General features: G+C 43.8%; 1 protein-coding gene across 2 annotated transcripts in view; it reads left to right on the top strand.

Moving 5' to 3' along the window:
• The window catches only part of ANKRD28 (ankyrin repeat domain 28), a 497,286-nt gene that overhangs the window by 372,173 nt on the left and 109,182 nt on the right, over window positions 1-15,931 (top strand). For both annotated transcript variants that reach the window (XM_063921942.1, XM_063921941.1), the window contains exon 9: window positions 6,401-6,479. In XM_063921942.1, the coding sequence (XP_063778012.1) occupies window positions 6,401-6,479 (79 nt within the window). The remainder of the gene's footprint in view (window positions 1-6,400; window positions 6,480-15,931) is intronic.

The following is a 15,931-nucleotide window of genomic DNA, read 5'->3' on the forward strand; positions in this document are numbered from 1 at the left end:
AGCCATTAAGAGAGCTGCCCCACATCTGTGAAATACTTTCTGCATGTTTTCTGTCCTAGTTAACAGGTCTGCAACTAATGGGGCATATGTATTAACCTGGAGAAGGCATAAGCAAGTGATAAACCAGTGATAAGTGCAAGGTGATACACGTACCAGCCAATCAGCTCCAATATGTAAATTAACAGGAGCTAATTGGCTGGTGCGTTTATCACCTTATACTTATCACTGGTTTATCACTTCCTTATGCCATCTCCAGGCTTAATACATCTGCCCCAGTGGGGTCGATTCAATTCGGCAACTTATGAATAGCGCCGGGAATTAGCTCCCGACGCTATTCAATTCAGCTGCTAGTTACCTGCAATTGTCGGGAATTCTTCTCTCATCCCCGGGGGATGAGAGAAGAAACCCGACAAAAGTGCTGCCTCGAGGCCGGTGCGAGGCTGATTCTGTCGGGAATCAGCCTCGCGCCGGGGAGTTAAGTCGGAGAATGCCCGTTCTCCCGACAATTCAACCTGTTTAGTCGGCGAGAACGGGCCATCGCCGACTTAACTGGAGCTGAATTGAATAGCGTCGCGAGCTAATTCCCGGCGCTATTCATAAATTGCCGAATTGAATCGACCCCAATGTTTGATAACTTCAAAATACAAATGAGAGAAGAAATTAACATTAAAAAGAAAATATTTGAATTTGTAGAATAAATCGGTAATCCAGTCATAATGTATCAATCTAACATTAACCTGCATTTGGGGTACGTTAATTTTTTTTAATTTTTTCTTATTGGATGTTGCCAATTCTCTCTTAAACTAAAGCAAAATAGAACAGCCAGTTAACGTTGTTCTCTATGGTGAAGCTTCCTTTAGCATATAAAGTAGCTTCCATTGTCTATATGAATGAGGAGGAAAATGTTTCCTGGGGCTACTTTATTTTGCCTTACGTTTAAGAGCAGTTTGTTTTTGTACAACACATTACAGTCAAGATCAAGATCCGTTGCAAATGTTTGTAAAGGGTGATTCAGCCACTCAATTTAGTTTCACCATTTTTGGTGTGCACACAGAGGCCTATTCAAAGTTGCACTCAAGCCTGTTCTGCAGTTTATAGTACAGCATGTACTCTATAGCTACATGCACACATCTACATGCGATTCCAAGTAGTGCTTATCTTAGTTGCAACCGCACTTGCTGCTCTGTGAGCATAACAAACCCGCAATTGGGGGTTTGCACGTAGGGGGGCAGATTTATTAAACTTGGTGAAGTGATAAAGTGGAAGGTGATAACGCACCAGCAAGTCAGCTCCTAACTGTCCTTTTTCAAACTTGGTCTGTAACATGGAAGTTAGGCGCTGATTGGCTGGTGCGTTATCACCTTCCACTTTATCACTTCACCAACTTAATAAATCTGCCCCAGGTTGTTTTGTGAGGGCATGTAGTCAGAATTGCTATGCACATATATGGCGCACGTGGAGATCTGTCTAACTTTGGACTCATCTCTTGCACCAAGGGTAGAGCTGGTGCAAACGCAAGCTATTAATGATGCCGACTTTTTGAATAAATGTATGGAGAGGTGCAGTCACATAGTCGGGCAGCTCTGCATACGGGGGTCTATCCAAAGTTAGGGCTTAATTCAGACCTGATCATAGATGTGCGAAAAAAACGCACATCTACGATCAAAACCTTTGACATGCAGGGGACATGCAGCACAGGGCAAGTCCGCCCCGCATACCGGGTCCTGCCTACACCCCCCCTGCCTCCCCCAGAGTGCGGCTGCTGTGCATGCGTACACAGCACCAGGGCTTCAGCCTGCGTACCACTGCAGTGACAAGGTCTGAATTAGGCCCTGAGGGGCAGATTTATTAAGCTCGGTGATGTGATAAAGTGGAAGGTGATAAAGGACCAGCCAATCAGATCCTAACTACGATGTGACAGGCTGGGTTTGAAAAATGACAGTTAGGAGCTGACTGGCTGCTCCTTTATCACCTTCCAATTTATCACTTCACCGAGCTTAATAAATCTGCCCCTCAGTTCTTTGCACACACTGGGAGTGTAAGTGCAACCAAATTACATGCAACTCGGATTCTGTCCCATAACGGACTTTTTTTATTTTATTTTATGAATCAGAAACTTCTGTTATTGTTATTACATTTGTGTAGGAACATTTGACAATAGATAAGAATCCAAAGGCCGTTTATCCTGCTAATTTTATTCCATAAAACGTATTATTATTTATTACCAGTTATTTATATAGCGCACACATATTCTGCGGCGCTTTACAGAGAATATTTGGCCATTCACATCAGTCCCTGTCCCAGTGGAGCTTACAATCTAATATTCCCTATGAGGAAACATCCCACACAGGAATTGCCAACTGGTGTAATTCGGAAAGGTGAATCAATATATCATGTTATGTTTTTCAGACCAACAATGGAAAGTCTTTTAGATACTTTTAAACTATGAGATGCTGATATACAGTGACTTTAACACTACTGTATTTACAGCCTTTTGAAACTGTGACAAATGGTCCTTTTGCACAAATACAGTATATGGCCAACAATGATGATCTGATATTATTGGCTTTGCAATTAGTAGGGCATGATTATTGAACGATTTTTGTCTGTGAAAGTGAGTATTGTCAAATGCCATACATATATTCTCCCCCTTTTTTTGCTGTATGGTTGTAAGCGTATGATTTACGCCCAGATGTTTGTTATGAGATATGACTGTTTCTCTCATGCCATTCTTTTCATGTCTCATTGATTTATCTTACCATGCCCTGAGGAAAAATATGACACTTGCACTACTATAACCATTCGAGAATCCCTCTCTCTAACATTTGAGATGCCAGTTTGTGCAACTCTAAAGGGGGGTGTACACAGAGAGATCCGTGTTTAAAATCTAAGCAATCTGACTAGATTGCTTAGATTTTAAGCATGGTTCTGCCGTGTTTATGCCCCCAGTGATAGAGATGCGCGGCCCCGCGCATCGCTATCGCCGGTGCTAGATTGAGCCTGCATGGAGGCTCAATCTAGCGGGTCGCTCACTTCAGCGCTGGGTGAAGTGAGCGGCACCCCGTCCGTCCCCCGCCTCGCTCAGCACATCGTGCTGTGCTGAGCGGGGCGAGAGATGTGTGCTGAGCAGTCTGTGTTAAGATCAGTACTCACGTAGACTTGTTTTAATAAAAAAATGTAATTAAATATTATATAAAGTTCTATTTTAAGAAATACATTTATTACAAAGCTTGCCCCCAAAAACAGTTAACACGTTTCTTGTTGCTCTGCGGCAATACAAACAATATACATACAGATCAATCTACAGTATATTCCCTACCACATGTACAGAGATTCACGCTAGGGTTAATTTTTGTAGGAATCCAATTAACCTACCAGCATTTTTTTTTTTTTTATTGTGGGTGGAAGCAGGAGTGCCCGGGGGAAACCCACACAAGTATGGGGAAGAGGGTACAAACTCCACACAGGGCCATGGTGGGAATCCAAACCATAACCACAGTGCTGTGAGGCAGTAATTCTAACCATTACACTGTATGTTCTGCCCAAATTCAGACCCTGTTTCATCTTTAGCATTCTTTCCCCAATATTACAATAGCTTTATTATCTTGAGCATTTTTAAATTCCCATACCATATTAGCCTTGGGTTGGGTATGTTATACCCATGTTCAAAATCATGACAGATTTTGGTAAGTATTGTAACCCTAAGGCTGGGTACACACTTGCGGATGTCACATCAGATGTGACATCGTGCAAGGTTCCCCCCACGCAAACGCTATCATTCATACACACTGAACGATATTGTTTGCTTCTCGCCAGTGATGGCATGCACCCACATCCAGGTGCATGCCGTCTTTTACAGTATTTTAAGATTTCATGGTGAAAACTATAGATACTGTACATCGCTAACGACCCGTGGGTGCTTGCATTGTTAACTATGTAGTGAATACACACTGGACGATGTGAACGATATATTGTCTGATCCGCCGGATCGGACGATATATCTGGTGCACATCGCCAAGTGTGTACGCAGCCTAACCCTAACGGTCACTTCCTGCAGCCTAAGCCTAACCCCTATGCTTACCATCAGGATTTTCAGGGTCGGAATTCTGCTACTGGGATTCTGACCTTTTGCAAGCTGAGAGCCGGGATTGACTACATACCATTAGCGTCTACCATATCTTGTAGAAGGCTACTACACCTCAAATTTCACCTAAGTCTACTGTACATTTTTATTGAATGCTTGTTCATTTAATGCTTTCTCTTCCTTGTAGAATCATATCTTCCTGTACCCTGTTAAAACCATTGATATATTTGAAAGCTCCTTGTATCACCTCTATGGCATAGGTCACTAGCACAGGAGCTACAGTACTTATACATCTTGAATGTTGTGCGCTTATCCTCCCTTGTTAATGCAGTGCACATTTGGGGGCTTTGTTTTTGTTTTTTTAAACACTGCTTTTGTGATGTAGAGTTATTTTTAACAATATATTGGCAAACAACATTTTTTTTTTTTGCACAAAATATTGTCAAAGAAAAGAAACTAGTGCATGAAGTAACATGCTTCAGTAATACAGATGGCAAGTTCCCCACTATTGCCCAATCGGACTGAAAGTAACAGGAAAAAAAGTGGAGAAGAAAGCGAACCATTTATCATTCGAGTATATATAAAAATGGATTTTTTTGAGCAAGTAATCCCATTCTCAGATTTATAACTTTGCAGCGATTAATAGTTATAGCTCTATCGTACTGCCGGTTGGTGTGCAGCTTTAGCTGTTTGTGCATGGCTTCATACCAATGGGCAGTACGATGGAGCTATAACTATTAATTGCTGCAAAGTTATAAATCTGAGGATAGGATTACTTGCTAAAGAAAATCCCTTTTTACAGTATGTATACTCGAATGATAATCAAACATACATGCTGTTATAATAATTAAGGGATCAGTATGACACGAGCCGTCATTGTTTTAAATATATTGTTTTATTGTATGTTTGCTATTTATGCAGATTAAAATATTTATTTACTGATTCACCAGCGCTGTCTAAATTGTATATCCAGTTCTTCTTTTTTGATGAGGAAAAAGGTGCCCTCGTAAAACGGCTGCAGGTGAATTAAGGGAATACATATGATATCCCGTCAGATGGGATGCCAGCTGTCACTATACTGATGCCGGCACTTATTGGAGATTATGCTTCGGGTGCCTCACGCAGGTCCGATTCCGGCCAATCAAAACGGCCTCTAATTGGATACAGTGATAATTGATATTGTTCATTAATCGCAATATCTGTCTGTTTTGATCTGCTGTAACGGCATCGGAGCTAATAGGATAATGCCCGCTATCTACATGTGGAAAACGTTATTACACGTTCTAATTCAGTGATATGTAGAAAAAAAACAAAAACTTTCAGGTACTGTGTGAGGGCATTAATTTATGCACAGCTCTTTTGAGAACCCACCATATTCTTTTAGTGGAGTTTAAGACTGGACTTTGACTTGGCTATTCCAAAATAAGTTTTTTTTTTGTTTCAACCAATTAGTTGTAGATTTACCAGCTGATCAAATAACAGAATCATTATCAAATTTCTGCTAAGCTTCAGTTGTCTAACAGACTTTTCACTAGAATATTCTGGTATGAGAGTCCCTTGTGGACTCAATAATTGCATGACATCCAAGTTCGGCGGAAGCACTGCCGTTCATGACAGTTGGAATGAGGTTCTAGTGATAAGGCTGTGTATGATTTTCATCATACATGGCACATTGCATTAAACAGCTTCACTATGGTCTCATGGCCAGAGGGCAAAGTTCCTGTATTCCTTTTTTTGTCAGATGCAGCTTTATAATTTTTGGATGTCTCTTTTCTTTCCTCGCTGTTTCGCAGAGCATCATACACTCCAGGCATTTGGTGAATTTGCTGGGATGGACACTCCTGAAAATATTTAAAACTGTAACAATGCTTTTCAGTTGTAAATAAACATTATTCTGTGGAGTGATGTACTTCAAATTGTTTGGAAATTAATTTGTAATACATTCCAGACTCATGCGCAGAAACTGCTGATTATGAGAAATCAATACAGATGTCTTTTGTTCATGGCACGACTCCTAACTATGAATGTCCAGACCAAACTTCCAAAGTCTCTGCTTTCATGTAGTGGTGGTACCTCACGTTTTTATGTGGCTTGTTTTTTAATAACAACTTGAGACGTTAAAAAAAAAATTAAAAATTAAAAATTGAAAGAGGGCATACTTTTTGGTGTGTTTATATAATACTTTTAATTTAAGTATTTCCTGCAGACTAGGAGCTTAGCCTCCTAGTTTACTTTAATACTTCAGCAAGTCTATTTCTTTAAGTATGGCCTACAGAGCATTTGTCTTATTTCAACTATTTTTTTTTTTTTTTCCAGAGTAAAGATGGGAAGACACCTCTACATATGACGGCTATTCATGGTCGGTTTTCCAGGTCCCAAACAATCATCCAAAATGGTAAATTACCTTTCAATAATTATAGCTGTGTCCTCATACATCTTGTCTCAATACGCCATGCAGTGGACGATTATTATTATTACATTTTATTTATAAGGTGCCACAAGTGTTTTGTAGCGCCGTACAAAGGACAGCACAGGGAGACAAAACTTAGCGTTACAGTAAATAACAAAAATTGAGTACAGGTAACAAAGATCATCACAATTCTCAAAACATAATACAGCTAAGATGTAAGTAACGAGGGAGTAATCATCGTACTACTTGGGGCTGGCGGCCATAGATAGAGATGAGCCTTTACCAGCAGGAGAAAAAGCGGGTAAAGATGGTCGCTCATTAGGATAGAGCTGTGAGTGAAATGTGTCGAGAAGAGGGCTTTGACAACAAGAGGAAAGAGGGCCCTGCTCTGAAGAGTTAACAATCTAGTGGGAAGAGACAGATGACATGAGGTGCAAGCAAGCAGGAGGTAGCCTGATGGCAGTATGTAAGCAAAGCAGAGATGTTCAATGCATGAGGCAGAGGGATGGGTCAGCAGCCTCAGGACTAGGTTATGCATTGGAAGGGTAAGCTTTGATGAATAGATGGGTTTTTAGTGCCAGTTTGAAGCTTTGCAAGGTCGGAGAGAGTCTAATGCAGTGGGGGAGCGCGTTCCACTGAAGGGGTGCAGCACGGGCAAAATCTTGATCTCGAGCATGGGAAGCAGTGATCAGGACAGAGGAAACGCGACGGTCATTGGCCGACTGTAGGGGGAGGGAGGGATTATGAAGGGAGAGGAGGTTGGAGATTTAGGGAGCAGTGGAATTAGAGATGGCTTTGTATGCAAGGGTGAGGAGTTTGAAGAGGATTCTGTAGGGGAATGGGAGCCAGTGCAGATTTTGTCGAATTGGAGTGGCAGATGTAGAGCGGCGTGAGAGGAAGATAAGCCTAGCTGCGGAGTTGAGGACAGATTGGAGGGGAGTAAGTGAGGCCAGTGAGGAAAACATTGCAGTAGTCGAGTTGTGAGATGACCAGTGAGTTGATGATAAGTTTAGTTCACGCCAGGCGATGAGAGAGCTGACTGCTCCCGTGCAACTCTGTTAGTGTGAAGCGTCTTTTAAATGAAAGTGTCTTATTCACATCGCTATGCTCATAAGATGCACAAGCAGACTCTGCTGATTAAAATGATATGTGGCATAACTATATTACGTGTGCGTCTGCGGCTGTATCTGCATGCGAAATGGTACATTATATCATTTGCAGTTACAGCTACAGTCGCACATAAAATATAGGCATACTGCATATCATTTTAGTCATCATAAGTTGTCTGTGCGTCTTATTCACGTAATTCTGCAAATAAGATACACTTATGTAAAAAGTCACACAAAAAAGATGCTCGGCCCTATTGAGTGATGCCACAGCATTGCGAGACTAGAAGGGCTATTTAACGTGCTAGGCGGCTAGATGTATGTGGACGCATCTGTATGCACTTTTCATGGAATCTACAACTTTTTAAAATGAGTATTAAATACTAACCCCTTCCACCCACAGCTAATGTCTTTATATTTTGTAAGTTACAAGTACAGATGGATGCCTATAACAGCTTAAGCATTAAACCATTACTTGGTTTAATGCTTATACTCTAGTATACATTTATACACCCCCTCATCCCCATTAAAATGGAGCTAGACTTTGCTTCTCTGTAGTTGTTTTCCTCCTGCAAAAAACTGCACTTATTACCTCTCCCAGGGCACGCTAGTGTTTTATATTTAGGAGCTACAATAGATAAATCTGTGCCTTTTTTTTTTATTGCTTTGCCCTTTTCCAATTCAGCCAGCTTATGCTCTTCCTTTATTCTCCGTTGTGGGTATGACATAAATAATTCACTTTCTCTAACGTCCTAGTGGATGCTGGGACTCCGTCAGGACCATGGGGAATAGCGGGCTCCGCAGGAGACAGGGCACATCTAAATAAAGCTTTTAGGATCACATGGTGCGTACTGGCCCCTCCCCCTATGACCCTCCTCCAAGCCTCAGTTAGGTTTTTGTGCCCGTCCGAGAAGGGTGCAATCTAGGTGGCTCTCCTAAAGAGCTGCTTAGAAAAAGTTTTTTTAGGTTTAAATCTCAGTGAATCCTGCTGGCAACAGGATCACTGCATCGAGGGACTTAGGGGAGAGATTTCCAACTCACCTGCGTGCAGGATGGATTGGAGTCTTAGGCTACTGGACACTTAGCTCCAGAGGGAGTCGGAACACAGGTCCTCCTGGGGTTCGTCCCGGAGCCGCGCCGCCGATCCCCCTTACAGACGCTGAAGACGGAGGTCCGGAAAGCAGGCGGCAGAAGACTCCTCAGTCTTCATGAAGGTAGCGCACAGCACTGCAGCTGTGCGCCATTGTTGCTACACGTCTCACTGATTCAGTCACGGAGGGTGCAGGGCGCTGCTGGGGGCGCCCTGGGCAGCAATATTAAATACCTTTAGTGGCAAAATAAATACATCACATATAGCCATTAAGGCTATATGTATGTATTTAACCCAGGCCAGTTTTCTTAAAACCCGGGAGAAAAGCCCGCCGAAAAAGGGGCGGAGCTTATTCTCCTCAGCACTCAGCGCCATTTTCCTGCTCAGCTCCGCTGGTGAGGAAGGCTCCCAGGACTCTCCCCTGCACTGCACTACAGAAACAGGGTAACAAAGAGAAGGGGGGCATAATTTGGCGATATTGATATATTAAAAGCGCTTATATCAAAAACAACACCTTCTAGGGTTGTTTATATACATTTATAGCGCTTTTGGTGTGTGCTGGCAAACTCTCCCTCTGTCTCCCCAAAGGGCTAAGAGGGTCCTGTCTTCGATTAGAGCATTCCCTGTGTGGCTGCTGTGTGTCGGTACGTGTGTGTCGACATGTATGAGGACGATGTTGGTGTGGAGGCAGAGCAATTGCCGGTAATGGTGATGTCACCCCCTAGGGAGTCGACACCGGAATGGATGGCTTTAGTTATGGAATTACGTGATAATGTTAGCACATTACAAAAGTCAGTTGACGAAATGAGACGGCCGGAAAACCAGTTAGTACCGGCTCAGGCGTCTCAGACACCGTCAGGGGCTGTAAAACGTCCCTTACCTCAGTCAGTCGACACGGGTACCGACACAGATGAATCTAGTGTCGACGGTGAAGAAACAAACGTATTTTCCAATAGGGCCACACGTTATATGATCACGGCAATGAAGGAGGCTTTGCAGATCTCTGATACTGCTGGTACCTCAAAAAGGGGTATTATGTGGGGGGTGAAAAAACTACCTGTAGCTTTTCCAGAATCAGAGGAATTGAATGACGTGTGTGACGAAGCGTGGGTTAACCCAGATAGAAAAATGCTAATTTCCAAGAAGTTATTGGCATTATACCCTTTCCCACCAGAGGTTAGGGCGCGCTGGGAAACACCCCCTAGGGTGGATAAGGCGCTCACACGTTTATCAAAGCAAGTGGCGTTGCCGTCTCCTGATACGGCCGCCCTCAAGGATCCAGCAGATAGGAGGCTGGAAACTACACTGAAGAGTATATACACACATACTGGTGTTATACTGCGACCGGCAGTAGCCTCAGCCTGGATGTGCAGTGCTGGGGTAGTGTGGTTGGATTCTCTGACCGAAAATATTGATACCCTGGATAGGGACAGTATTTTATTGACTCTAGAGCAATTAAAGGATGCTTTTCTTTATATGCGAGATGCTCAGAGGGATATTTGTACTCTAGCATCAAGAGTAAGCGCGATGTCCATATCTGCCAGAAGAAGTTTATGGACGCGACAGTGGTCAGGTGATGCGGATTCCAAAAGGCATATGGAAGTATTGCCATATAAAGGAGAGGAATTATTTGGGGTCGGTCTTTCGGACCTGGTGGCCACGGCAACTGCCGGCAAATCCACTTTTTTACCTCAGACCCCCTCCCAACAGAAAAAGACACCGTCTTTTCAGCCGCAGTCCTTTCGCTCCTATAAAAACAAGCGACCAAAAGGACAGTCTTATCTGCCGCGAGGCAGAGGAAAGGGTAAGAGAGGGCAGCAAGCAGCCCCTGCCCAGGACCAGAAGCCCGCCCCGGGTTCTATAAAGCCATCAGCATGACGCTGGGGCTTTACAAGCGGACTCAGGAGCGGTGGGGGGTCGACTCAAGATTTTCAGCAATCAGTGGACTCGCTCACAAGTGGACCCGTGGATCCTGCAGATAATATCTCAGGGTTACATGTTGGAGTTCGAAAGGTCTCCCCCTCGCCGGTTCCTAAAGTCTGCTTTACCAACGTCTCCCTCAGAAAGGACGTCGGTTTTGGAAGCCATTCACAAGCTGTATTCTCAGCAGGTAATTGTCAAGGTACCCCTCCTACAACAGGGAAAGGGGTATTATTCCACACTATTTGTGGTACCGAAGCCGGACGGTTCGGTAAGACCTATTCTAAACCTGAAATCCTTGAACCTGTACATACAGAAATTCAAGTTCAAGATGGAGTCACTCAGAGCAGTGATAGCGAATCTGGAAGAAGGGGACTTCATGGTGTCCCTGGACATAAAAGATGCTTATCTGCATGTCCCAATTTACCCCTCACACCAAGGGTATCTCAGGTTCGTGATACAAGACTGTCATTATCAGTTTCAAACGCTGCCGTTTGGTTTGTCCACGGCCCCTCGGGTCTTTACCAAGGTAATGACCGAAATGATGGTTCTTCTACGAAGAAAAGGCGTATTAATTATCCCTTACTTGGACGATCTCCTGATAAGGGCAAAGTCCAGAGAACAGCTGGAAGTCGGTGTAGCACTAACCCAGGTAGTGCTTCAGCAACACGGGTGGATTCTGAATCTTCCAAAATCTCAATTGACCCCGACAACTCGTCTGCTGTTCCTGGGAATGATTCTGGACACGGTTCAGAAAAAGGTGTTTCTCCCGGAGGAGAAAGCAAGGGAGTTATCCGAACTTGTCAGGAACCTCCTAAAACCAGGAACTGTGTCAGTACATCAATGCACAAGAGTCCTGGGAAAGATGGTGGCTTCTTACGAAGCGATTCCATTCGGCAGATTCCATGCACGGACATTTCAGTGGGATCTGCTGGACAAATGGTCCGGATCGCATCTGCACATGCATCAGCGGATAACACTGTCACCAAGAACAAGGTTGTCTCTCCTGTGGTGGTTGCAGAGTGCCCATCTGTTAGAGGGCCGCAGATTCGGCATACAGGACTGGGTCCTGGTGACTACGGATGCCAGCCTACGAGGCTGGGGAGCAGTCACACAGGGAAGAAACTTCCAGGGCGTGTGGTCAAACCTGGAGACGTCCCTTCACATAAATATACTGGAGCTAAGAGCGATCTACAATGCTCTAAGCCTGGCAAAATCGCTGCTTCAGGGTCAGCCGGTGTTGATCCAGTCGGACAACATCACGGCAGTCGCCCACGTAAACCGACAAGGCGGCACGAGAAGCAGAAGAGCAATGACAGAAGCTGCAAGGATTCTGCGCTGGGCGGAGAATCATGTCATAGCACTGTCAGCAGTGTTCATCCCGGGAGTGGACAACTGGGAAGCAGACTTCCTCAGCAGACACGACCTTCACCCGGGAGAGTGGGGACTTCATCCAGAAGTTTTCCACATGATTGTGAACCGTTGGGAAAGACCAAAGGTGGACATGATGGCGTCTCGCCTCAACAAAAAATTGGACAGATATTGCGCCAGGTCAAGAGACCCTCAGGCAATAGCTGTGGACGCTCTGGTAACACCGTGGGTGTACCAGTCAGTGTATGTGTTCCCTCCTCTGCCTCTCATACCAAAGGTACTGAGAATTATACGGAAAAGAGGAGTAAGAACAATACTGGTGGCTCCGGACTAGCCAAGAAGAACTTCGTATCCGGAACTTCAAGAGATGCTCACGGAGGATCCATGGCCTCTACCTCTAAGAAGGGATCTGCTTCAGCAGGGACCTTGTATGTTCCAAGACTTACCGCGTCTGCGTTTGACGGCATGGCGGTTGAACGCCGGATTCTAAAAGAAAAGGGCATTCCAGAGGAAGTTATTCCTACCTTGATTAAGGCTAGAAAGGAAGTGACTGTACAACATTATCACCGCATTTGGCGAAAATATGTTGCGTGGTGTGAGGCCAAGAAGGCTCCAACGGAAGAATTTCAATTTGGTCGATTCTTACATTTCCTGCAAGCAGGATTGTCTATGGGCCTAAAATTGGGGTCCATTAAAGTTCAAATTTCGGCCTTATCAATCTTCTTCCAGAAGGAATTGGCATCAGTGCCTGAAGTACAAACTTTTGTCAAAGGTGTACTACATATACAACCCCCAATAGTGCCTCCAGTGGCACCGTGGGATTTGAACGTAGTTTTGAATTTTCTCAAATCTCATTGGTTTGAGCCTCTAAAATCGGTAGATTTAAAATACCTTACATGGAAGGTAACCATGCTATTGGCCCTGGCTTCAGCCAGGAGAGTTTCAGAGTTGGCGGCTTTATCATACAAAAGCCCATATCTGATTTTCCATTCGGACAGGGCAGAACTGCGGACACGTCCTCATTTTCTCCCTAAGGTGGTTTCGGCTTTTCACTTGAACCAGCCTATTGTGGTGCCTGCGGCTACTAGCGACTTGGAGGACTCCAAGTTACTGGACGTTGTCAGAGCATTAAAAATATATATTTCAAGGACAGCTGGAGTCAGAAAATCTGACTCGTTGTTTATATTGTATGCACCCAACAAGATGGGTGCTCCTGCGTCTAAACAGACGATTGCACGTTGGATTTGTAGCACAATCCAACTTGCACATTCTGTGGCAGGCCTGCCACAGCCTAAATCTGTAAAGGCCCACTCCACAAGGAAAGTGGGCTCATCTTGGGCGGCTGCCCGAGGGGTCTCGGCATTACAACTTTGCCGAGCAGCTACGTGGTCAGGGGAGAACACGTTTGTAAAATTTTACAAATTTGATACTCTGGCTAAGGAGGACCTGGAGTTCTCTCATTCGGTGCTGCAGAGTCATCCGCACTCTCCCGCCCGTTTGGGAGCTTTGGTATAATCCCCATGGTCCTGACCGAGTCCCAGCATCCACTAGGACGTTAGAGAAAATAAGAATTTACTTACCGATAATTCTATTTCTCATAGTCCGTAGTGGATGCTGGGCGCCCATCCCAAGTGCGGATTGTCTGCAATACTTGTACATAGTTATTGTTACAAAGATCGGGTTATTACTATTGTTGTGAGCCATCTTTTCAGAGGCTACTTCGTTTTTTGTTATCATACTGTTAACTGGGTTCAGATCACAAGTTGTACGGTGTGGCTGGTATGAGTCTTACCCGGGATTCAAGATCCTTCCTTATTGTGTACGCTCGTCCGGGCACAGTACCTAACTGAGGCTTGGAGGAGGGTCATAGGGGGAGGGGCCAGTACGCACCATGTGATCCTAAAAGCTTTATTTAGATGTGCCCTGTCTCCTGCGGAGCCCGCTATTCCCCATGGTCCTGACGGAGTCCCAGCATCCACTACGGACTATGAGAAATAGAATTATCGGTAAGTAAATTCTTATTTTTTCGTCTCCCCACTGACCTCTGGAAATAAATGGTATGACTTCTCTGAGAGATAAATGACAGCAAGATTGTTTCCTTTATTTTCAGTGATCTAACAATTTTGGCACTGCAATATAATGACACTCAAGTGCATACTGTATGTGAAGGATCTAGTTGTGGATGTTTCGTACGAGACATAACCCATAAGTGTCAGTGTTTTGTTTTATATTGTATTTATGTAACTGATCAGTTCTCCATTTTATTTGATGGACCGTGTTCCGATAGAGAAGAGGAAGTAAGGCATTAAAGGTCCGACTATAAAACCTTGCATGGTGTCACTGAATTCATTGACTGAATTTGACATACTATATGAAGGCACCTATGTTATAACAGCTGCATAGTGTTTTCTTAGGTGACCAACCATTTTTTATCGTAAGTTATATATAAAGATCATATAGTCTTAAGGGGTTTTGTTTTATCATTGTTAAATTATAAAAAAAAAATATATATATTTTTACAAGAAACGTCATGTTCCTTTTACTCCTTAATCATTGTCTGTCCCAGAAAAACATCATTTGTATTATATGCTGCAGGCCATAGTGTGGTCCTACTGAAGAGCTTAGTGACTACGATGCCACCTTTCCAATGAGTCAGTTTTCTGCTAGAGCTGTCCCACTCAGCTGTACCCGCTGTTACTGTAAGTGGATACACCTAGGAGCAACAAAAGTTCAGCTGCAAATTGGTAGACCACAAATACAGTACTTCCAGAAAGGGACTACAGACTGCTGGTGTGAGCAGTACACAGAAAGTCTCTTCTGTTGCAGAACTCTCCACCGGTTCCAAATTGCCTCTGGAAGCAATGTCCACACAAGAACTGTTCGTAAGGAGTTTCATGGATTGAATTTCCATGACTGAGCAGCTGCGCATAAGCAACAGATCCCAATCCACAATGCCGAACAGTAGGAGTGGCACATGGCCATTGGACATGGCCTGACAGACAAATCATAGTTTGCCAGATGCCTATAAACCGTTTCTGCACTGCTGTGCCTTCAACTGTACATTTTGGTGCAGGAGATCTGGCATGTTTAGCTACAGCATACAGTGACGCTGGAGAAATGTGTGCTTTCAACTTTGTGGTAACAGTTTAGGGGAGGCCCTTTCTTATTTCAGCATGTCTGTGCACACTTACACAAACGGTCTCCATCAAAAAATGTTTTTTTGTAGAAGATCCTAACTGGCCTGCACAGGTGCCTCGCCATAACTCCATCTGAATATCTTTGGGATAAATTGTAAAGACAGGCCTTATTGGCTAACATCCATGCCAGACCTCTTTAGTTCCAAATCCCCAGCCATGTTCCAAAATGTAGTGGACAGCCTTCCAGGAAAATGGAGGCTGGTATAGCAAGAAAGGCAGGAACAAATCTCTATTTATGCCTATGGTTTTAGAAGTCAATATTTATGCCCATGGTTTTGAAATGAGATGGAACCAAGTCCATATTTATGCCCATAGCTCTGGAATGAGAAGTTTAACAAGCACATATGCGTGTGATGTTAAGATGTGTGAATTTTTGGCCATGTGGTTTAGGATGGGTATAGACCCAGAGTGGTGTCAGAGGCTGCCCTTTTATATACTATTTGTGATGCACCTGTTTTCTTTTAGTTTATGACCTGCTACTTAAATTCTTGGCATGTAACATATATAGGGGTATATGCAATTGCGGTCGAATTCCCGAAATTGTCGAATTTCGGGTCATTTTCGACCAAAAAAAAAAATCGCCTATGCAATTCAGTGCTTTCCGACCAAAAAACGGACTTTCAAAATTCGACTTTTTGAAATTCGAATTTTTGCAAATTCGACTTTTCTGCAATGATACAAGTGCTGCAATTCGACCAAAGCATATTCAATTCAAGTTTGGAAATTCGACAGCAGTGCTTTTAGACAGCAAAT

This window comes from Pseudophryne corroboree, chromosome 5, assembly GCF_028390025.1.
Source record: "Pseudophryne corroboree isolate aPseCor3 chromosome 5, aPseCor3.hap2, whole genome shotgun sequence".
Lineage (NCBI taxonomy): Eukaryota > Metazoa > Chordata > Amphibia > Anura > Myobatrachidae > Pseudophryne > Pseudophryne corroboree.